The sequence below is a fragment of the Rattus norvegicus genome, chromosome 4, assembly GCF_036323735.1.
Source record: "Rattus norvegicus strain BN/NHsdMcwi chromosome 4, GRCr8, whole genome shotgun sequence".
NCBI classification, from domain to species: Eukaryota; Metazoa; Chordata; class Mammalia; order Rodentia; family Muridae; genus Rattus; species Rattus norvegicus.
In genome coordinates, this window is record NC_086022.1 from 85,491,786 (window position 1) to 85,514,630 (window position 22,845).

General features: G+C 45.1%; 1 protein-coding gene across 3 annotated transcripts in view; it reads left to right on the plus strand.

The window, feature by feature from the left end:
• The window catches only part of Gars1 (glycyl-tRNA synthetase 1), a 57,938-nt gene that overhangs the window by 6,847 nt on the left and 28,246 nt on the right, over positions 1 to 22,845 (plus strand). The window contains exons 3-6 of one of the 3 annotated variants that reach the window (XM_063285772.1): positions 1,505 to 1,666; positions 1,968 to 2,333; positions 20,172 to 20,273; positions 21,835 to 21,937. In XM_063285772.1, coding sequence (XP_063141842.1) covers positions 2,319 to 2,333; positions 20,172 to 20,273; positions 21,835 to 21,937 — 220 coding nt within the window. In that variant the 5' untranslated portion in view covers positions 1,505 to 1,666; positions 1,968 to 2,318. Of the gene's footprint in view, positions 1 to 1,504; positions 1,667 to 1,967; positions 2,334 to 10,078; positions 10,340 to 20,171; positions 20,274 to 21,834; positions 21,938 to 22,845 lie in introns of those variants that run through there. The other 2 variants (XM_063285771.1, NM_001271139.2) reach the window with 2 other exon arrangements.

Here is a 22,845-nt window from a genome sequence, read left to right on the forward strand (position 1 = left end):
AAGCTGCATGATGGGCATTTCTCAGGGCCAGCTCACAAAGGCTAAAGCTGCAGAAACCATAACCAGCTCATATGCATGTGCTGGAAGTGCTGCCTGGTGGTTGGCCCTGACTCAAGCCATTTTAGAGAGAACCATTCATATTGACCTTTAATTTTATGGGTCCTACTCGAAGCTTATAGTTATGGAACTTCTTAAGATTAACAAACCTTGTAACGTGCAGAGCATAACAGGTTATATGTTCATCATGACCCTGTTCTGAGCCATATTATTTTTCTGCATCAATGACTGGCAGGCATATTACAGAAATAAATGAACTACCTGGTGGGCATGAAAGAAAATGACTACAGCTATGCAGGGCTCAACATTAGATTTTACCAATACAGACTCTGGAGACAGATGCTGGGGGTTAAAGCCTGCTAAGAGAGGCAGAAAAAGCCTCAGCTGATGATGTCCCAAAAGGAAAAGGAAAAAGGAAGTTCTTCTCCATGCTGTCTCTCAAAACCTTTCAAACCGAATGTCCCTCCTTTCTACTTCCTGTCCATCTCTTTCTACCTGTCTTCCTGACTTCCTCTTACTCTCTATTGTTTTTTTTCCTATGTTCACTCCCTGTCAACTGGTTGCTTGCTCTGAGCCTTGGTCTAAGGTTGACTTTATTTAAGCCTGTTTACAATAAACTGGCAGCTCATGGATTATAGGTATGTGCTAGGGCTGAGTCACACCACAAATAGAAACAGGTTTTTCTAGTAAATAACACAATTGTCGGATTCACTTTGTAATCAAATATTCTGCAACAGTAGTGTGGTACTGGCTGGCCTTCAACTTGTTATCTTCCTGTCCCAGCCTCACAAGTGTTGGGGTTACAGGTGAGTGCAATCAAAACATAAGCATCTGAGAGTTAAGGTGCCTGGAGAGGTGTGTGCTAAGGACTGGAGAGGACTCCCTGTCAGACTGAGTCCATTCTCAAGGCAGTACCAGGACTCCAGAAAACCAGGGCCCAAAGAGAAAAGGCCAGTGAAGAAAGGGAAAGACACTCTGTGGACATGATGTTGCCTACAGAAGGCCCATGTATTGAAAGCCTAGTGTCTGATGAAAGCAGTGTTGAGGGAGGTTTTTGTTACTGGGTCAGGAGTGTCCTGACCTCACCAAGGAGTTAACCCATTGACAGATTCTACATTTGATGATATCAGTGGGTAGGCAGTGGCTGGTGAGTTAACCCATTGACAGATTCTACATTTGATGATATCAGTGGGTAGGCAGTGGCTGGTGAGTTAACCCATTGACAGATTCTACATTTGATGATATCAGTGGGTAGGCAGTGGCTGGTGAGTTAACCCATTGACAGATTCTACATTTGATGATATCAGTGGGTAGGCAGTGGCTGGTGAGTTAACCCATTGACAGATTCTACATTTGATGATATCAGTGGGTAGGCAGTGGCTGGAGAAGTAGCGAATCAGGGCATACCTTTGAAGGACGTATCTTTTCCTTTCTCCCCTTCTCTAAGTCATTCTCTTTGGTTCCTGGCTGCCATGAGGGTGAACACCCTTCTACTCCACACACTCGTGACACTGGGATGCTCAATCTTACTTCAGACCCAGGTGACCCTGGATTGACACCTCAGAAGCAGTGAGATAAAGAATCCTATGTGGGACGTCGAGTTGAAAAGGTACCCTGATTCCTGGTCGATACAGGTTAAATCCCTGGGGGACCCTAAAAGGGATGACAGGCGTATTCCCAGCATTCTAGATCAGGGTGCCACTAGCTGCAGTCTCCCCAAACCCCTGTAGAGAGGTTTGAAACAGACCAAGTCATGTAGAGCGATGCCCCCAAACCCTCCTCCACAGGTAAGGAGCTGACCACAAATCATGTAGGCTGATAGATCAGTCTTAAGAGACAGGACCACACCCCCGAATATGTAGATGAAGTCTGACCCATCCAAAAAAACTGTGTTTAACTGTCGTGTTCAGAATTAAAGGCGTACGAGAATCACTCCATCATCTGAGAGCTTCCTGAGCTGTCACAGAGCTGCTTGGGGAAGAGATCCACTCTCCCGAAATCATGGCTGCCAGAACTCCCCTGCACCCCTCGCCGCTAGTCAGTCTCCTGCTGACTAGGCCTGGCCTGAAACAGAGGCGAGAACAACACCTACCTGAGTTCTCCTCCTTTCTCCTGGATGCACCAACCTAGCTGGACCAGAGATCTCCATGCACGGCACGGCAGCCCACCATCCTCCTTCCTTTATACCATTTCTCCTGGGTGTTTGCCACAGTGACAAGACCTTTGAATGAGACTGGAACACCAGGGCTTTTCCCACTGCTATGATGTGGCATAGGGTGAGTGTCAGCGAGGTAGGAGAGACTATTCACTGTTGCCATCTACTTTCCAGGTACCATTTGAGAAATGAGTATCAATATGTCAGCTGCCTTGGAGATGCATAGGATGGCTGATGGTCAGCGTTTCCCTTTACAGTTGACCTGGTCAATGGCTGGTGATACTTTTTTGATAGAGACAACAAATGCCTCCCAGACCCAGACAATGCTGGATACCTTCTGACACCGGAGGAAATCCTGTTTTACAACCAGCCTGAAGCAGGGGGGTTGGGGGGTGGGGAGGTGGAAAGAAACAAGATATGCCTGAAGACATGACCAGAAAAAGGGAGGGGCAGCCACCCATTCCCACTAGGTCCCACACAAATACCCCTACTCCATGAAGTTGCTTGTGGATCTTCACTGCTAAGTCTGCTGCTTTCTGAGTTAGAACTCAGAACTTTGTTTTCTTTCCATTTTCCCTTTCTGAGCACTAACTCAACTCTTCATCCTGTTGGCTTGCCCTGACAGGAGGCATTCCTTTCTCATAAGGAAGCCCACACAGCTGCTAGGAATCTCCCGCTGCTGAACAGCCTGCGTTTGACCTTTAACTCTGAAAGCAAAACTTCTTTTCTCTTCCGGTCTCTTTCCTCCTTAAAGCTGACTGTCCTGTTGTTTTTCTCTTAACACAGCAGTAAAACTGCCCCGGAGTTTCTTGGTGGCTCCTTTCCTAAATCCTTTATTTTCAAGATTAAGAACCTGTAAGAAGGACTCTGTTTTCTCAGGTGACAAGGCAGTTTGAAGGGCAACTCTTTGATAAAAGAAATGTGTGTGTGTGTGTGTGTGTGTGTGTGTGTGTGTGTGTGTTTGTGTGTTCACAGTACCACCTTTAAAGGCAAATGGACTGAACCCAAGTTAACCTCAGGGTGGAATCCGGCCTGAGAGGCGTTTCAGATGGCTGATGACTTCCAGTGATCTCTCCTTCAGGTGTCACTGGGTCTTTCCTGTGACCTTACTGACAGGTTTGTGCATTTTTTAATCATAGTATCTGAGTCATTACAGTTTGTTTTTATTTTGTTTCCTTCCCTATCATCTTTCCATGTCCCCTTCTTGCCTTTAACTTATTTCCTTTCTTTTCCCAATCAGAGCTGCTTTTGCTTTCCAAGTACCAGTACAGAGTATCCCAGTGTCCTCTCTACTCCCTACCTGTAGGAAACAGATGAAGTCCTGAGCTAGTGACATCCTAAGTGAATGTGTGTTGTTTGACATGAGCTGGCTGTGTCAAGGACCAAGGCCTCAGACCCATGTGGAATCAGCAAAGCTTTTCCCTCAGAATCAGGCTCAGAGGGATGGTGAAGCCTTCTTCTGGTGCAAGTGTGAATGTTGGCAGTGTGGAGGAGTATGTGCAAAGCCCCCCTAACAACTACAACTTTTTCCTCCTGTTGTAAGTTCCCAAAGTGGCCCTGCCTCATGAGCGCTACCCACAGAGCACAGATTGACAAAGTGATCACTGCAATAGCAAGAGGGTGTAAGGTTTTTAATCTACGAACGTAGGGTTGCTCATCCACGCAGGGAGAGGCAACCCTGAACCCAAAAAGCACACAACTTTTATTCCTTACAGAGGGCAGACTTCAGCAACTGGGTAGCTGGTTCATTCTTATTGGTGGTACACAGGACAAAGGATCTGGTCAGGTATTGGCTGGCCTGCTCAAGGGGCTGTTCTTGGCTCAATTAGTCACTTTCCTCATCTAACCCTACACCTGGCCTTGGAGAATCAGTGGGAAAGGGCTAAGTTGGCACGTCCCTTGGGGAAGGAGTGGGGGGGGGGCGCTGGGTGGTCCAGCAGGGTCAGGATGACACCTTGTGGTTGTTCTCAGGATTTACCACAGGAAGGGGTGGGGGGGGGTCAGTTGTTTTTGTTTTGGCTAGTTTCCATTAAGCTTGGTCACTCTGACCACTGAGACCTTGCTCCTATATTCCCAGAACTTCGTTCTTACAGCTTTGTTTCTTGCATCTGTGAAACTTATTTCTTCAGTCTCTTGACACTTAGAGCCTAAGACGGCTCACCTACAGAGACCTCCTCCCAAAAAGAGTTAACTCGGCTGAGCATAAACATGCTAGGGTTCCAGGTTGCTGCATAGTTGGTGCCCCTCTGTCGGAGTGTGCACAACACATCTGGCCCAAGTCTGTCTTCATTCCCTCACTACCCCACTCAGGTATCTGGGACCAAATGACACAGGATGAATCATACTTTAGCCACTAAACAGCTGAGGACTGACTTGCTTTTAAGTTTGGAGGATATGGAGGCCATATTGTGATTATTGTTAGTGTCCCATGAATTCCAGACTTTTTAAACAAGAGGCAAATGAGTGGAGGTCAGCATCTCTGCCTCAAGGCCATTGCACCTGCCCAGTGGAGGAAGCTAAAGCAAGCTTTGTTAGTTTGAATGCTGACACTTTCTCTGGTCCAGAATAGGGAGTATTTTAACTACTCTGGCTTCAACCAAATGCTGACTCTGCCCAAGAAGCCTATTGCCCTTCAATCCCCTCCCTCAGGAGTGGCTCATCTCTGTCTCTCGGGACACTCCTTCACCCTAGGACTGCTCCAGAAAGCTACTCCTACATCCTGGATAAAGCTAGATTTATCGAGAGAGTTCTTGGTTCTTCTACTCCATATCACTCCCACTATCTGCCGACCTCCGGGTCTCTGTCTGTTATTAGAACTAAACAGTGTGCCTAGTACTCAAAGACCGTTCATGAGTTGGCAGGGAAGAACCAGATTCATCCAAGGGTTTAGATGATCTCTAATTTTAGATGATAGAGGTGACACCAATGACTGGATTAAAGTGATCCTTTACCACTGAAGCTAGTGAATGTGCTAAGATGCTCCTAGCATCACTGAAGCTTGTGAGGGCTCAGTTTTCTCCTATCCTCACTGAAACTGGGAAATGGGTTGAGGGTCTTCTAGCACCATTGATGCTGGCAAATGGGTTAAGGTACTTGTGATTTGAATAGATATGGCTCCCATAGACTCATATGTTGGAATGCTTGAGCCATGGGGAGTGACACTATTAGGAGGTGTGGCCTTGTTGGAGTAGGTGTGGCCTTGTTGGAGAAGTGTGTCACTGTGGAGGCAGGCATAGGAGAAGTCTCCTATGCTCAAGCTCTGCCGTGTGGAAGACATTTTCTGCTGCCTATGGATAAGAATGTAGGACTCTCAACTCCTCCAGCACCATGTCTGCCTGCATGCTATCATGTTTCCTGCCATGATGGTAATGGGCTAAACATCTGAGACTGTTAGCCCCAATGAAATGTTTTCCTTTATAAGAGTTGCCTTGGTCATGGTGTCTCTTCACAGTGATGAAGCCCTAAAACGGTCCTCCCAGCACTAACAAGTCAATTTGGCATTGTTTGTTCTGTCTTACTTACCTTACTCCTGTCTTACCTTACTCCCCAGATAATTAGCCAATAGTCAGCTTGACCTGAAATTAAGAGTAGGGAAAATGTCACCAGTCTCACAACCTAACCAGTCATCTTTGTGGACACTTGTGGACAACATCAAAATTGCATCAAGAGACTTAATTACTCCAAGAATTAATGTCCATCCCACCGTCTACCAGGATGTAGCTGCAATTAGGCTCCCCAGGAACTCCACACGAGCGAGCTTTGCATTGATGGCATCTGCCTGGAAGCCCTCCCACCCCTCCAGAACCCTATCCTCCCGCTCCCCACCCCCTGGTTGGAGGCCCACAAAACCCTTTCTTTTCCTGATACTCTTTCATGTAAGCCACTGGCCCACTGGCCACACTGACTGACAGTGGAACTGGGCTTTTTTTTTTTTTTTTTTCACACTGGGCTTTAAGGCTCTTCCTCAAAGTGCTATCTTGGGATTCAGGAAAACAAAAGGATTTATAAGGAGGGACAGGAAGAATGACAAGAGACCATGGACAGGAAGGTGTGTTTCAGGTCATCTTTGCCACCCAGGACATGTCTTTTCTCTAGCCTGAACACTGTAATGGACCTTGATCTCTCATAGCTAGTTTCTTCATTTTCTTTCTTTTTCATTGTTGTTTGTGATGTATGCATGTGTGTTCATGTCATGGGGGGAGGGAGTACATGTCTGTGTATATGGAAGCCAGAGCTCAATGTTGGGGGTCTTCCTCTATCACTCTGCATCTTGCTTTTTGACATGAGTTCCCATTTAACCTGGTATTCACTGCTTCAGCTAGATTGGCAGGCTAGTAAGCCCCTGGAATCCATTTGTCTCCATATACTCCATCATTTATGCATGTTATGGGATTAGCTTCTACATGGGTGCTGGGGATCTTAACTCATGTCTTTATGCTTGCACAGCAATGGCTTCATCCACTGAGACATTGAACCAACCCCCAGTTCCTTTATTTTGTCTGCAGAGAGACATGCTTGTCTGCAAACTAATTCCCATGTTTTGTATTAGTTAGCAGACTGTACTGGAGACAAAAGAGGGGCACCAAAGTTGGATCTGACTCCAGGAGTCAGATCCCTCACAGGCCAAGGCGTGTAGTATCCCTATGCCTGGTATGTGTTTGCTTGCACGTGTGTCTAGAAGCCATCGGCAAGCCCTCTGAAGCCATCCACCTTTTATTTTTAAGACAGGTCCTCTCGCTGGCCTGGAACATCCAAAGTAGGATAGATAAGTTGACAGGCCAACCAGGCTCCGAGATCCTCCTGCCTGCCTTCCTTGTGAGACGTGCTGTGGATACTTGGCTTTTCACGTGGGTCCTGGGATCACACTCAGGCCCGCTGGCTGAGCCATCTCCCCAGCCTCATGCTGGCTGGGTTGTAAATGCAAAGGGTGAGTGTGATGATGTCTACTGGGCCTTTGCCATTGAGAAAATAGACACTCAAATTTTGTCTTCAGAATTGAGCATCTGCTAGTTTTTAATCTTTTGTTAAAAAAAAGTTGTAAGTCGTAGAGTCCTTTGTATCTGTAAGCTGTAATAAATTATTATATTTGAAAAAAAAAAGAGGGGCTCCACCACTGTCTACTGGAGCCCACTTGGTTCTTTTCAATGCATTTTCATTTTTCCCCAAGGTGTTGGTAAAGAGAGAAGGTGGGACATCGCATAAGCCCTTGGAGCATCCCTACGAGAGGTTAAAGGGGCTGTCATCATGAGGTCTACACAGAGAGAGTACAAGGAGGAAACTACAGCTTCCTAACTGTGTCACCAAATGCTGTCATGGTTCCCTGAGTGGGAACAGACCTCTGCTGTCACAGCGAGAGCACAGAATCCCAGTCATGGTCTCTAGGGAGCTGTGGTAGCTGCTGTGGCAAGAGAAGGATGTAGCAATTTGAAAAGACCTTTTTTTCTTTTTTAAATTAACCATAAATTAATGAGACAGAACAATAACTGTAACCCTGATTTACCAGTTTGTAAAAATCCAGATGACTCTAAATCATTTTATGACAGAATGGAACAGGTTAAAGCTGCCTGTGCATATGACTAACCTTTTCGTTTTCAAACTTCTGTAGGTTGTGGTCTAAATTTTCCTATCAAGCAAGTTGCTATACCAGGCTGGTGTAGAAAAGTCTCCTTTATTGTCCACATTTCCTTATCTCAGTCTCAAGTAGGTGTTAATGTCAGATGTTACGCTACATCAAACTTCAACCAACCAAGGTATTGAGAACCAAGATCCTTGGAAGTGGCAGCCAAACCAATACAGAGTATCTGGAACTAAGACTTTCATAACTAATGCCAAATCAAGGAGAAGAAGAAACAGGAACCCAGCTATTTACACCAAATTTACTCACTGAATAAAATGTCTCCTAGGCCTAGGAAGCATTCTCAACTGCTAAGTGAAATTTGCAGGTCAGCTGTAATGGGTCAAGTCCCCAGGACAAGTGGTCTGGTTAGTGCTTGGATTAGTCCATGGGTTCCCCACAGTGGAAGCTGTTAAACCATGGGTAAAGGTCTGTCTGGACTTGCTCCTGGCTTGCTCAAACAGGCTCATATCATGCCAGTCACTGGAAAAAAAACATGTATGAGACAACCAAGTACGTGGAATGAGAACAAAGTTCAGACCTGACTCCTGGAAACCGGGGTTTGGGGTTATTTATAGGATAAAGAAGCAGGCTAGTCTGACGTGTCAGAAAGGTGATTGTAGGTGAGGATAAAGGATGCATCAGTGATCTTTGTCATCCCTTCACAGATACATGGTTTTTTTTTTCTTAGTTCTACAACTTTATTAGATAGGTCTTCTCTTCAAGCCATTTTTAATATACATACTGACTTTCAGAGACTGCTACAGCATGCACAAGACCTGCTATAGGTTGAAGCTAAACAAAGTCCCAGCATGGTAAGAGGAAGGGAACAGAAAGTCTCACTCCTAACCAAGAAGCTAACATAACTGATAGCTTATAGAAAAGGGAAAATCGGTTTTCTCTCATAGAGTGTCACTTGGCATACTACCAAACACCAGGGTAGATCTCTTGCAAAAGATTATTTGGCCAACATAAAATGGATTCTATGTTTTTGTCAGATACATGTTTTTTAAACAATGGTGGCATTAGTGTGTTCTAAGCATGAAATTTTAAGCCCCAAGACCTCAAAAGGCTACCCTTGGATACCTGTGCAGGCCCCAGGAATGGAGCAGTGGCTTAAACTGGTTTACACCTTCAAGTTCCCGAAAACCACAAAGATTGTCATAGTACCCCAGGTGTTCCAGAAAAGTTAATAAAAGTAAAAATACATGTAAAAATTGGTAGAAAAAAGCAACTTGGAAGCAAATGAAGAGCTTCACAAACCTCCTGCTCTTGCTTCGCTTTTGTCTTGGGGATACTGGGTAAACTAGTAACTACATTGTGCCTGGCTCTTAATCCTAAAAACCAGCATCGAAGATTTTGGGGTGTCGAGAACTCGTGGTCTCTCACTGGAGTTTGGCTCTCTGAAAGAGGGTCTTGGACCAGCTTCATTGCCCTCTAGACTGCCCATCGTGTAAAAAAGAGCTAACCGACAACAATAGCACAAGGATGGTTTTCTTGATATTTGTGGAACCGGAAGGTAGTATCTCCTGATTTGACCCATCATCTGGCTGACTGGCTGTGAAGCGTCCACAAGTTTGGGAGCATCCATCATCTACTGATATAACGCCTCCTAAGTCAGCTTTTCTGCAAGAACTTTGAGGCAAGAGTTCCCCTGGCTTCTCCGTGAACTGTTTTCCCAAGTAAAGGCACCTTCCCTTGCCTCCATACCTTGTCTTTCAAATTAACCGGCATGCTTTGAGAAGAACAGCAACCCATATTCCTAATAACAGTCTGAGGAACATTGGAGCTTGGGCACTGCTTTTTGTTTGTTTCTTAAAGACAGGGGCTCACTGTGAATCTTAGGCTGGTCTTGAACTCACAATCCTCCTGCCTCTCCTTTCCAAGTACTGTGATTACAGATGTACATCACCGTGGCCCGCTTAATATTAACTCTAGGTCCCAATTTCATGTGACTTTATATACTTTTCTAAGCAGTGGGCTAAGGAAGAAACAGAGTGTGTTCCAATGGGGCGATTCGAGCGTTTGGGACATTGGAGAAGCCCGTGATCTGGAGGTACTATGGCATCTAGGTTAGGTCGTCACTCTCAGAAGCCATGTCCTTCTGTGCATTTGTCTGGAGTGTCCTCCTCACTCATTTTTGAGCAAGTAGGTGCCCTTCCGGGTTCCGTGCCGAATCTGCGGTTGCAGACGCAGCGTCTGCGCGCGCCTGCGGGAAGTGCGGCTGCGCGCGCCTGCGGCCTGACTGCGCTATTTCATCATGCACCGGGCGGGCCGCGCGCCGCTTCCGTAGCCGCCCTGCGCACCGCCTAGGCGGCGTGCTCATGCCCTGTCTGCTCCCCACGCTGCTCAGAGCCACCCGCGCCGCGCTGCTCCTACAGTCGCCCCGAGTGGTCGCAGCGCCCGCGTCTCAGCGGCTCCTCAGCGCTCCCGCGCAGCCCGCCGCCTCTCCGAGCAGCATGGACAGCGCCGAGGAGCTGCTAGCCCCATTGCGGCTAGCTGTGCGCCAGCAGGTATCGACCCTCGCCGGCATCCGCGCGCGGCAGCCCCCGCCCGCCCATCCTTTGCTTGGCCACGCGCAGCGTGGGCACCCGTGATCCTTGGGCCTCGTGCCCTCGCTGCATACCCCGATTCCAGCCGTAGGTTTCTCCTTCCTCTGAGCACTCCAGTGGCCCGGTTCAGCGGCGAGCCGATGCAGCGCGCTTCTTTTCTTAAATCTTGGGGATGCTTTGGGAAGCGTTCCCTTCTCTCCCTCTTCCTTGCTTCCGTATTTAGACTCAGCACTGGCTCAAAAGATATGGTCGAAACGTGGCTGTGGGGAGATGTCGAACTCCCTACTCTCCAATACTGATGCGAATTCATGATCCCTCTCCTGTCATCTTTCTACCTTCTGAAGAGGGTGTCAGGAACCAGCGAGCTTTCGGATCAAGCTAGAAATTGTAGTTGGACTGACTGAGCCACTCAGTGAAGTCATCCATTCTTAGGGTGGAACACCTGAAAATGTCATTTTGCGGAAGGGAAGGGAGGTTTCTTAGCTGGAGAATCTGGGGATTTAATGCAGACCTCCTTTTTACTGTAGCACTGAGTGGTGGCGATCAGACTTGAGTGGGAAAGTGGAAAAGTATTTCGGATGATACCCACGCCCAGTGAGAGCCAGAGCTTTTAGTAGGGCCCGGCATCCGTGACCTACTAGCTGTAAACACCAGTCGGGTTGCTCCTGCTCTGGCGCCTGATGCAATCGTTTGTCTAGCTAAGGACGGTGGGATCCTGTTTGGGATAATTCATTGGAGCTGAGCTGCTTCAGCTTCGAGGAATTCTGCCACTTTGCTGTAGTTTGAGCCTGACTCTCTTAATAGGCTTTTATTTTGAATTGCACTATGGGCTTCATTTTTTTTTTAATTGTACTGTACATTCGGTCTCCTTCCATCCACCTTCCACTCTCCACATAAATTTATGTATGATTCTTTTGTTTTTGTGTTGTAACCTAAAATCTCTTTGCTTTGGTACAATATATCTAATTTTGGGAGAAAAAAAAGCACACACTGCAAACCCCTCCCTCTGCCACGTTAGCTTGGAACTGCAGTACATAGTATCCATCTGTAGTAAGACTGGATCTAGTCACTTCAGGACGCATTGACCGTGGAGAGCTTTCCTGTTCTACGTGTGAGACATTTGTGTCTTTTGTTAAGTTGTTTTGGTTTTGCGTGTTTGTTTGGTAGGATGGTTTTTTGTTTTGTTTTTTTAAACTTTGGGATACTTTCTCAATAGTTGAATTAATTTTCATAAGTTAGTTTGGATTCTTTTTCTAATTTTCTAGAAGTACATATACATTGATTAATTGCCTGGAAATTTTGAGTCATACTGAGTCCAGTGTCACTGGAAAGAGTTTAAAGATCGTCTAATTAAACGTTTTTCTTCCTGGACATGTATGGGAATGTGGAATACACAGTCTGTCCATTTCACGAGTTTTCCTTGTGAGGCTTGTGCAATGGAAGACTTACCAATGTGTCGTTTGGAGGGCATTAAAGGATTGTTATCCATGTCATGGATTTTGAAGGGTGTTCCCAGGAGTAGTTGTGCCCCCAAAATAAAATTCAGGCTTTTCCAGCTGTTTTCTCTTAAGTCTGAGCTTGACAGATTCACAGTGCTTCAAGAATTTTTTGATCAAGTAGTGATATTAGCAAACATAGAGTTTTTTTTTTAAGTATATTATGATAAATGAGGCTCCAAATGACCAGGATACGGTGTGAGGAAAACAGGCATTGGTAAACATTTTTCTCAGAGTCCTAAAATACATTCCTGGGTTTATGTAACCCAGAATAAAAAGTTCAATGCTGTGATTTCTGAGTTAGAATAACTTTCTGTTTTCTTTTGAGATAGGTCCTACTTTGTGGCCTCAAACTTGAGATCCTTTTCTCAGAGACAAGGCTTCTTGGCTCCCAAGCTGTCCTCAGAGGCAGCAGGTAGTGGAGCGTGACCTTGAACTTCCAGCTTCCACCTTCGGGGAGGCTGGGATTGAACTCTGAGTTCTGTGCATGCTAGGCAAGCTACATACACCACTGAGCTGTCTCTAGTCCTTTGAAATTACTTGAAAAATATTTTCATGAATTTTTATTTATTTTCTGTATATGTATACACATGCATGCCACAACCTCATTTGGAGATCAAAAGACAATCTTTCAGGATAATTTTTCTTTTTTAAATGTTACCGTATATGGAAGTTTTGCAGGAATATGTTCTCTCCTTCCACCCTGGTGTCCCAGGGAATCAAACTCAGGCTGTCAGGCTTGTTAGCCTGTGCCCTTACTGGCTGAGCCATCTCACTAGGCCTTTTGAAGTCACTTGTAAGAAGCTACCTCTTGGGGTTGGAGAGATGGTGCAGCGGTTAAGAGCGTTGACTGCTCTTCCAGAGGTCCTGAATTCAATTCACAGCAACCACATGGTGGCTCACAACCATCTGTAATGGGATCTGATTCCTTTTTCTGGTGTTTCTGAACACAGCTACAGTGTACTCATATAAATAAAATAAATAAACCTTAAAAAAAAAATAGGAACTACCTTTTGTCAGAGCTTTGGTCAAAGAATTTCCAGTTACCTGAAAAGACTTACAATTCTGCTGTGTATGATTTTTTTAATAGACTTTACCTCAAAAGTATTTTGATATACTTAAGATATATATACCATATATCATGATATATAACATATGGTAATCTGTCTGATAAATTAGAAGTTAAGGGATTAGGAAATCATCATAAAACTATTTTAGTCTAGAAAGTATTTTCAGAATGATGTTCATGTTATGTAGACTTTTTCATTTTAAGTACATTTTAAAAGTTTTAAATTTTCCAAGTTTTTTTCATTTTATTTTAAAATACAAGTATTCCTCTACCTACAATGTAGCCTGGTAAACTCTTTGTATATTGTAAATAGTGTAAGTTGAAACTGTCTGATTACAACACTGAACTTACTGAAGAATACCTAGCTTAGCAGCCAGGCGGCTCTGGAGTATCTTGTTTACCCTTCTGATCATTTGACTGACTGGGAGCTAAACTTGCTTGTGCCATCCAGTAACCCAAGAGCATCCTATCTCTCTGAGAAAAGAGAAGCTCAAAATTTAAAGCATTGCTTCTACCATGTTGAGAATGTGTAAGTTAAGCTTAAGTCAGGATGGGGCTGTTGAGCCATAGGATGCAGAAAAGCTCTTACTTACCCTTGGTGACTTTGGGTGGTTAAGGAGGAGCCTAAGGATGGAGAGATGGCTCAGTCAGCAGGGAGTTTGCTAAGCAGTCATGAGCATCTGAGTTCCATCTTCAGCATCTGAGAAGAAAGCTGGATGGGATGGCTCATTCGTATAACTCCAGAGCTAGAAAGGTGGCATAGATGGTTTCAGGAGCTCTACTCCTGAGGGGGCCAAGGGGGCCCAGAGTCTACCAGCTTTTAGAAGTTGTGTCTTAGGTTTGGAGTGCTGTCTTCACATCCTCTTCTTCCCACTCTCTGTCCACTGCACCTGCCTGACGTTCACCACCACCGTTGCTGGTTAACCCATGGGTATAGCTTTGGACTGATAGTTTACCTATTCCTAGGGTTCAGCTGTTGTCCTGTTCCTTGTTATCGAGATTGCTTTTCTCATTTAAAAACAACCACAACCAGAAACAAAAAACTAGGTATGGTGGGCCACACCTTTAATGCCAGCACTGAGGCAGGTAGATAGATCTCTAAGTTCTATCTAGGCCAGCCTGGTCCATGGAGAAAGTTCCAGGACAGCCAGGGCTACAAAGGGACCTTTTCTTAGGTGTGTGTTGGGGAAGAAAGGCAGACAAAAAACAAACAAAAGACCCAAAAACAAGAAAGAAAGGAAGGATTCTGCCTAAACCAGTGATTGAGGGTTCTTGTTGCCGTCACGTGGGTCTTCATTTTTGTTGGTACAAGCAGGATCTTGGAGGTGACTGACCTGTTCTAGAGGTTATAGGTACGGGTGGGACAGTTTAATGAGGTTTTGGTGTTGCTCTCTGGACTTGAGGGTGTGGGTGTGGCTTGAAACTCTAACAGAATAGTTGTAGTATTATTTTTTTTTAAAGGCTGAAGTGGAACGTAATCATTGTCAGTACAAGAAAAGCTTTCAAGAGTTGCTAGGTAGGCCTTTTTTTTTTTACCCCCCCCCCCCCCGTGTGTGTGTGTGTGTGTGTGTGTGTGTGTGTGTGTGTGTGTGTGTGTATTTTAAGGATTAAACTGCGATAGCAATATGACCTTCCCATTCAGAATGCGGTCTCTGAAGCTACATTTCCAAAGTTGAGGTCGTGACCTTGGTTTCACAGCTTGTGACTTTAGGCAAGTGACTACTTAGCCTTCAGTAGCCAAACATTTCCATGTGTTATACAGAAAAGTTTTAAACATGACAGTGAGTTCATGTAAAGGGTTGTGCCTCCTGCCCCAGCACACAGTACACCCTTATTAAGTGCATTCTTGTGGACTGCTCACCCATGGAACACTGGTTCCCAAGCTACCATTGGCCTGGAGCTTCCATGTTTTCTTAGATTCTTAGCCTGATAGCATTGTGAACCCATGTATGAAAATTTAATGTCTTCTAGATTTGAGAAGGTGACTGAAAGACCTTTCAGAATTTCCTTCTTGACTCTGTTACTCTTAATGGGTGGGGGACTCTGAAACCTACTTCTTAGATGTGGGGAGATTTAGCATGAGTAACCTTGAGTCTTTCTTGGCTTTGATTTTCCAAGCCAAGTGTGACTTAAACTTCTTGCTTAACCTACAAAGGGCAAATGAAAAGTTTATGAAGTTTTTTTTAGTAGTTATAAAACATTTAGAAATCTAAGATGAATTCATTGACCTTAGCAAGAACCTGCTAGCCACATGTGTGAAGCCAGGCACTTTCCAGCAGTGAGGAAATGGTTCTGTATTTCCTTCCTTGGGCTGTGAGGATGATGTTCTAGGCTAGATTAGCCATCCACCTGTGCCATACTGAGCAGTGTGTGTGTGTGTGTGTGTGTGTGTGTGTGTGTGTGTGTGTGTGTGTGTGTGTGTTTTGAAAGCTTCCTCCCGGGGACAGGGCTTCTGGTTTAGCTCTTGATGCATTCAGGCTTGTTTCGTTCACTGTGCACACATAAGCTCCCAGATAAGGTTAGGTGCTGAAAGAAAAATAACTAGTAGGAATCCCTGAGTCTAAGGCATCTCTGTGATTCTTTTGGTTTAAAAACAGATGACTATAAATTGAGAGTTTAATACTCTATATCACTCAGAGTAAATGTAACTTTCCCCATCCCTGGCCTGGAAAGATGGTTCCTCAACAGTAGGAAACCTCACCCTCACAGAGCTCTCATGTGCAGGCTGGCCACTGAACCTGTGCCTTAAAACACCAAAGGTGACTTGAGATGGTGCATTTTAAATCCTTCCTACTCATTTACCTATGGTATGGCTTGTCAGTGCCTGGTGAGAAATTACTGGAGGAAATATGATATGCGGGAGCCCATACTTAGCACACTGGGGAGATTTTAAAGAGGACTCACCTAGTTGCTTCCAACACAGAAAAGGAACTCTTGTCACCTCTTCCAAACAAAGGCTCAAACAGGCTTCATTTCCTTATCAGAAAGTACATGAGATGGGTGTGCCAACAGGAGGTAGAGTCCCCCAAGGAGTGGAGAGTGGGCCAGTAGCTAGTACTGATGCTGGGTGCTTGGCATGCTACGTCCGTGGTATGCTAGGTTCATGGTGTCAGCCAACAGAGTGGTTTTTTTTTTTTTTTCATTACAGCATACATTTTAATGTAAAAATATGGGAAATAACCCAAACGGCCTACAGAAATCAACTGAGTGGACAAACTGTAGTTTACTTGTGCACAGAAGCCACATAGCTGTGAGAGAAAGCAAATACTTTTTTCCTGAGGGAGATTCAATCAAAGAAAAGATTCAAAGGGGAGAGGGTTAATGTGCTGTTTTAAACATTAGTTCTGTCTGTAGAGGAACATAGGAGATGGATAGAATGGTCTTAAATATCTCTTTATATGTGTGAATGTATTATATATTCAAAGCAAGTTTTAATTAAAGTGTTCTTTTTTTTTTCTTTCTTTCTTTTTTTTTTTTATTAACTTGAGTATTTCTTATTTACATTTCCAGTGTTATTCCCTTTCCCGGTTTCCAGGCCAACATCCCCCAACCCCTCCCCCTCCTCTTCTTTATGGGTGTTCCCCTCCCCATCCTCCCCCCCATTGCCGCCCTCCCCCCAACAATCACGTTCACTGGGGGGTTCAGTCTTAGCAGGACCCAGGGCTTCCCCTTCCACTGGTGCTCTTACTAGGATATTCATTGCTACCTATGAGGTCAGAGTCCAGGGTCAGTCCATGTATAGTCTTTAGGTAGTGGCTTAGTCCCTGGAAGCTCTGGTTGCTTGGCATTGTTGTTCATATGGGGTCTCGAGCCCCTTCAAGCTCTTCCAGTTCTTTCTCTGATTCCTTCAACGGGGGTCCTGTTCTCAGTTCAGTGGTTTGCTGCTGGCATTCGCCTCTGTATTTGCTGTATTCTGGCTGTGTCTCTCAGGAGCGATCTACATCCGGCTCCTGTCGGTCTGCACTTCTTTGCTTCATCCATCTTGTCTAATTGGGTGGCTGTATATGTATGGGCCACATGTGGGGCAGGCTCTGAATGGGTGTTCCTTCTGTGTCTGTTTCAATCTTTGCCTCTCTATTCCCTGCCAAGGGTATTCTTGTTCCCCTTTTAAAGAAGGAGTGAAGCATTCACATTTTGATCATCCGTCTTGAGTTTCATGTGTTCTGTGCATCTAGGGTAATTCAAGCATTTGGGCTAATAAGCACTTATCAATGAGTGCATACCATGTGTGTTTTTCTGTGATTGAGTTACCTGACTCAGGATGATCTTTTCCAGTTCCAACCATTTGCCTATGAATTTCATAAAGGCATTGTTTTTGATAGCTGAGTAATATTCCATTGTGTAGATGTACCACATTTTCTGTATCCATTCCTCTGTTGAAGGGCATCTGGGTTCTTTCCAGCTTCTGGCTATTATAAATAAGGCTGCTATGAACATAGTGGAGCACGTGTCTTTTTTATATGTTGGGGCATCTTTTGGGTATATGCCCAAGAGAGGTATAGCTGGATCCTCAGGCAGTTCAATGTCCAATTTTCTGGGGAACCTCCAGACTGATTTCCAGAATAGTTGTACCAGTCCAACAGAGTGTTTTAATGGATGTGTTTGAAGTCCTTTCTGGAACTGCGTCTAAGTAAGTTAAACAAGCCAGAACATCCATATTTAGATCACATTTTGAGGCTGATGAGATGGAGTTAGAGGGTACCTGAAAGGTTGATGTAGCTAGGACAGAATAGAAACTGAATGAGACAGAGAGGGGAGAGAGGCTGATAGCATGGCTCTCCACCATGTCAGATGCTGCCTCCTTTTTTATCAAATATGTTAAGATTCCTTATTGTTCTAGTGAACTCACAGAGAATGTCAAATAGAATTAGTTGCTTAATCTACTTGAGGTAGGGTCTCTGTGTAGATCATAGAACTTGAAGTGCTGCAGTGCACCACTGTACTGGCCGGTTGTGTGTCAACTTGACACACGCTGGAGTTATCACAGAAAGGAGCCTCCCTTGAGGAAATGCCTCCATGAGATCCAGCTGTAAGTATATTCTCAGTTAGTGATCAAGGGTGGGAGGGCCCATTGTGGGTGGTGCCATCCTGGGCTGTCCTCCTGGGTTCTATAGGAAAGCAAGCTGAGCAAGTCAGGGGAAGCAAGCCAGTAAGTAGCATCCCTCCATGGCCTCTGCATCAGCTCCTGCTTCCTGACCTGCTTGAGTTCCAGTCCTGACTTCCTTTACTGATGAACAGCAATGTGACTGTGTAAGCTGAATCAACCCTTTCCTCCCCAACTTGCTTCTTGGTCATGATGTTTGTGCAGGAATAGAAACCCTGACTAAGACAGCCACCATGCCCAGCTCAACTAAATAAAAAGTATGTGTACAGATAGTACTATAGGAAGAAATAGAAAAGGAGCTTAATACATTAACACAGTACTGTAATACAAGTACTGTGTATTTAGTGTGTAAATTCTGAGTCTGTCTCCTGGGAGCTGCGATGAAGTAAGCAGATGCTTACGCCACTGCCCAGATTACCCTGTGGCAGTTGCTGTGCAGGTAAAGGCATAATGCGTTGGTTGCTTGGATACCAGCAGCATTGCCATTGTTAATGCTTTACTTTTTCTAATATTAGACTTTTCTCAGCCAATGAATACTTCTTTATAAAAATTAACCCACACCATAAGGTATAGTCTTCATGTCACATTTTACTGTGCTCACTCCTGGAAAATGTCCTGGGAGGTTCTGAAGGACAAAAGCACCTGGCGTTCGGGTCTGTGTGTGCCATTGGTTCTTGTCTTGTTTGCACTTTCTGACTGGGATATTCTAGAGAACATTGGTTCTGGAAGAGACTGTCATGAGTGAAGGGAGGAGTAGGGACTTGGAAAGTGGTGACAGTCAGAGGAGAACGTGCTCAGGATCCCTCAAGGGCCTAGGATCTCAGGAGGGAAGACAGTAAAGAAAACATGTCTAGGGGTTGGGGATTTAGCTCAGTGGTAGAGCGCTTGCTAGGCCCTGGGTTCGGTCCCCAGCTCCGAAAAAAAAAAAAAAAAAGAAAAGGAAAAAAAAAAAGAAAGAAAAAGAAAACCTATCTACCATCTCATCTCTGTGTACATGGGAGAAGAAGGTGCCCCTACCCAGGACAGCTTTGGGGGCAGCCAGGTTGGAGCATTTGGAAATAGGGTACACTGTTGCTAATCTCAGGGAAACAGCAGTAGGGAGATGGACACTGAGCACGAGGTAGAGACAGTTAGCAAGCTAGGGATGACTTGTGCTCAGAAAGTAAAGATTAAAGATGAGAATAGCATAAGTTCAGGTTATTTGAGTTTCCTGTTAGTGTTAGACGATTTGAGGTGGGACAAGCTGGCATCTAGTCTGAGGGGAGAGGTTAGATAGGGAAGTGAAATCGGCCAGCTGCTGGAGCTAAAGAAGCATAGCTTGATGTCTCCTGAGAGATAGAGAAAACGATTCAGTGTGAAACAGATTTGCCTTGAGGCATCTGCGGCCACAGCCAGGTTGAGGTACCTGCCAGCAGAACAAAAGCTGTCAGCCATTTTGCACACACACTATTGGGTGCTATTGCAATTCTTGGTGTTCTATAACAGCCCAGGAGGTCAGGGTAAGTGTGCAGGGGTTTACTATACTCAGGAGTCCAGAGAGATTTTCAGTTTTTTCCAGGTTTCACAGTTTAACTGATAGAAATGAAAGCTGAGTCTTTAAACCCCGGCATCTTTTAACTGTGGCTTGCCCGGGTGTGGCATCTTATGTGTGTATGTTTGGATTTTCTTGTGCTGATTTATTAATTGGTAACAGTTTATAGACAACCATCTTTCTACATTTTGCCACTTAAAAGTTATTTTTCCTTTCTTATACATTCCAGCCTGAGGGCTTAAACTGACTTTCTGAACTATTCCAGGCACTTTCTTTAGTCTGTCTCTTAGGTCACTAACTCTCTTTAGCTGTGTCTGACATGATGGTAATGGGTCTGAACATTCACTACATTTTGAGGTGAGCTCTGTTCTCTCCCCACAGACTCACCATGTGAACGCACATTTGTATTCTTCTGGCCTGTGCATGCTGTAGACACAGGCCTTCAGTTCCTCATGCTTAACAGACTTCTTGCAGAATAAACATGTGAAATCGTTGTTTGTGTACAAATACTTTCTAAATGCATGTTTAAAGTAGAGTTCTAGCGATTCCTGGTTTCTGAAGCCAGTCCTGACTGTCGCTTGTTTGTTGGCCAGGGAGACTTTGTACGGAAGTTAAAAGAAGATAAAGCCCCACAAGTGGATGTGGACAGAGCAGTAGCTGAGCTCAAGGCCCGGAAGAGGGTTCTGGAAGCAAAGGTAAGTCTTAGGATGCTAGGCAGAAGTAGTGTAGTCTTATTCCTTTGTTTAATCTCTTCCTATAGGAAAGATCTCGAACGCTGGCTGAACAAATGCCACTTGGTCTTCATTCTTTTCGCTCTCTCTGAGAGCAGCTCAAGGCCCAGCAGTGGAGCATTGCCTAACACATCAGGTCCTGAGTTTGACTCCCAGTACTTCAAGAAGGAAGTGCAGCTTACAGTACCACGTTGTTTTCTAAAGTTTCCCCATTCTTGAACCCACATTCTCATTGTTCCCCAAATCCTAGACATAATAAAATATATGAATTTCCCAGAAGACACTGTGCTCCTCTTTAAGAATTTACCTGGGCTTAGATTTAATAGTTTTATTATAATTCATCTTATCTCTAACTCCAGACCTTTTCAAATTGTAAACCACTTATTAAATTTAAATAATCTGAGAGGTCAGTTTGTTTTGTTTTGGATTTGGGGAGGATTGTCTCTGAGTCTGTGCATGTGTGCCAGGGGTCCCTGTTGGTTCCCTTCTTGCTGTTCCTTTTAGTTTTTGGAACAAGTGTCCCTCACTGCCTTTGGAGTTCATCAGTTTAGCAAGAGTAACTAGCCAGTGAGCTCCTGGGATCCTCTGACTCCCATCTCCTCAATGCTGGGGTTACAGATCCATGCCACCACATTGTGCTTTTACATGGGTGCTTGGGTGCTGCTGAATTTAGGCCTCTGTGTTAGTCAACAAGCGTTTACCTGCTGGGCTGTCTTCTGAGCCTTGAATCTGAGGTTTTAAAGTGATGTCTTATATGATACATTAAAAACTGAGATGATGCTCAAGTTGCTTCACAGCATTCGCATTTGAGGAAGTATAGCAGGCCTGTCTTTTTTGTTTTCTTGAGACCAAGACTTACTCTAGCCAGCTTGGCCTTAAACTCCTTCTGGCTCAATAACTCAATTCTGGGATTGTAGGCGTGGGCCACCATGTAGTCTCTCCAATCTTAAGTGTTCATATTCTTTGCTACACAAGTAGAAGTGTCTGCAGTATTCAGCTTCCCGTTGCCGTGAGCAACACACCTGAGAGGACTCAAAGGCTCCTTTGGCTAGGGTGTTGGGTTATTGTCTGTATTCAGCCTGCTGCTCAGACCTGTGATGCAGATGGCCTGGGGAGGAATGCTGTTGCCTCAAGACAGAGAGGGAGAGAGCATCTCTGATGTTTCCACCACTTCCAGCCACACTGTCAACTGGAGAACAAGTGAGCCTTCAACAGTGAGCTACTAGAGACTTTAAGATTCAAACTATAGGGCTGGGGATTTAGCTCAGTGGTAGAGCGCTTGCCTAGGAAGCGCAAGGCCCTGGGTTCGGTCCCCAGCTCCGAAAAAAAAGAACCAAAAAAAAAAAAAAGATTCAAACTATAGCAGCTTCTTTCTGTCCCTCGGTGTGTTTGTGGGGACTGAAGCCTCCGCTTCAGCTTCTCAGCGTCTTATCTTTCTGGCATTTTACACTGGATTCTACCAAATTTGGATGTGTTAGAACTCCGCTTACCTGTCCAATTGCTCTCTTCTTGCTTACTCTTATAGGAGCTGGCGTTGCAGCCCAAAGATGACATCGTAGATAGAGCAAAAATGGAGGATACTTTGAAGAGGAGATTTTTCTACGATCAAGCTTTTGCTATTTATGGAGGTAGGGGGTGAAGCCACAGTGATGTGCCGTACCATGTGTCTTAGTTAGAGTTCCATCGTTGTGAAGAGACACCGAGACCAAGGTAGCTCTTATCAAGGAGACAGTTCACTGGGGCTGGCTTAAAGTTTCAGAGGTTCAGTCCATTATTACCATCATGGTGGGGAGCATGGCAGTATCCAGGCAGACATGGTGCTGGAGAGGGAGCTGAGTTCTACTTCTTGATTGGAAGGCAGCCAGGAGATTGTCTTCTGCAGGCAGCTAGGAGGAGGGTCTCTACGCTGAGCTGAGTCTGAACATGGAAACCTCAAGCCCACCCCCACCCTTCCTCCAACAAGGCCACACCTCTTAAAAGCGCCACTCCCTTTGAGCCAAGCATTCAAACGTGCATCTATGGGGGCCAAACCTACCCACATCATACTATGCCTAGTCAAGAGCTTCCCCTGCTAACTGATGTTTATCCAATTGTATTAGATCCCATAAGGGAGAGAAGCCTTGTAATTTCCATTTTTTGTTGTTCAAGAGTTGGTATTTGGCATAATGCCCACTCTTAGTACTCCCCACTCTGTTGACTACCTCTCCCCCTTTATTTCTTTGTTTGTTGTCCCCAACCCCCCCATCCCCCACCCCCCACCCCCCTACATCCTCCCAAAGACAGAGTTTCTCTGTAGCCATGGCTGTCCTGTCCTGGATCTCTGTAGACCAGGCTGGCCTCAAACTCAGAGATCCGCTTGCTTCTGCTTGCTGAGTGCCAGGATTAAAGGTGTGCGCCACTGTTGGCCTTTTTTAATGGATTGTTTCCCATACAATACATCCTGACTACAGTTCCCTCTCTCCCCTCCCAGTTTGTCCTCCCTTTCTCTCCCATCCATATCCACCCCCTTTCTCTCTCTCCCTGGAAAACTAACAGA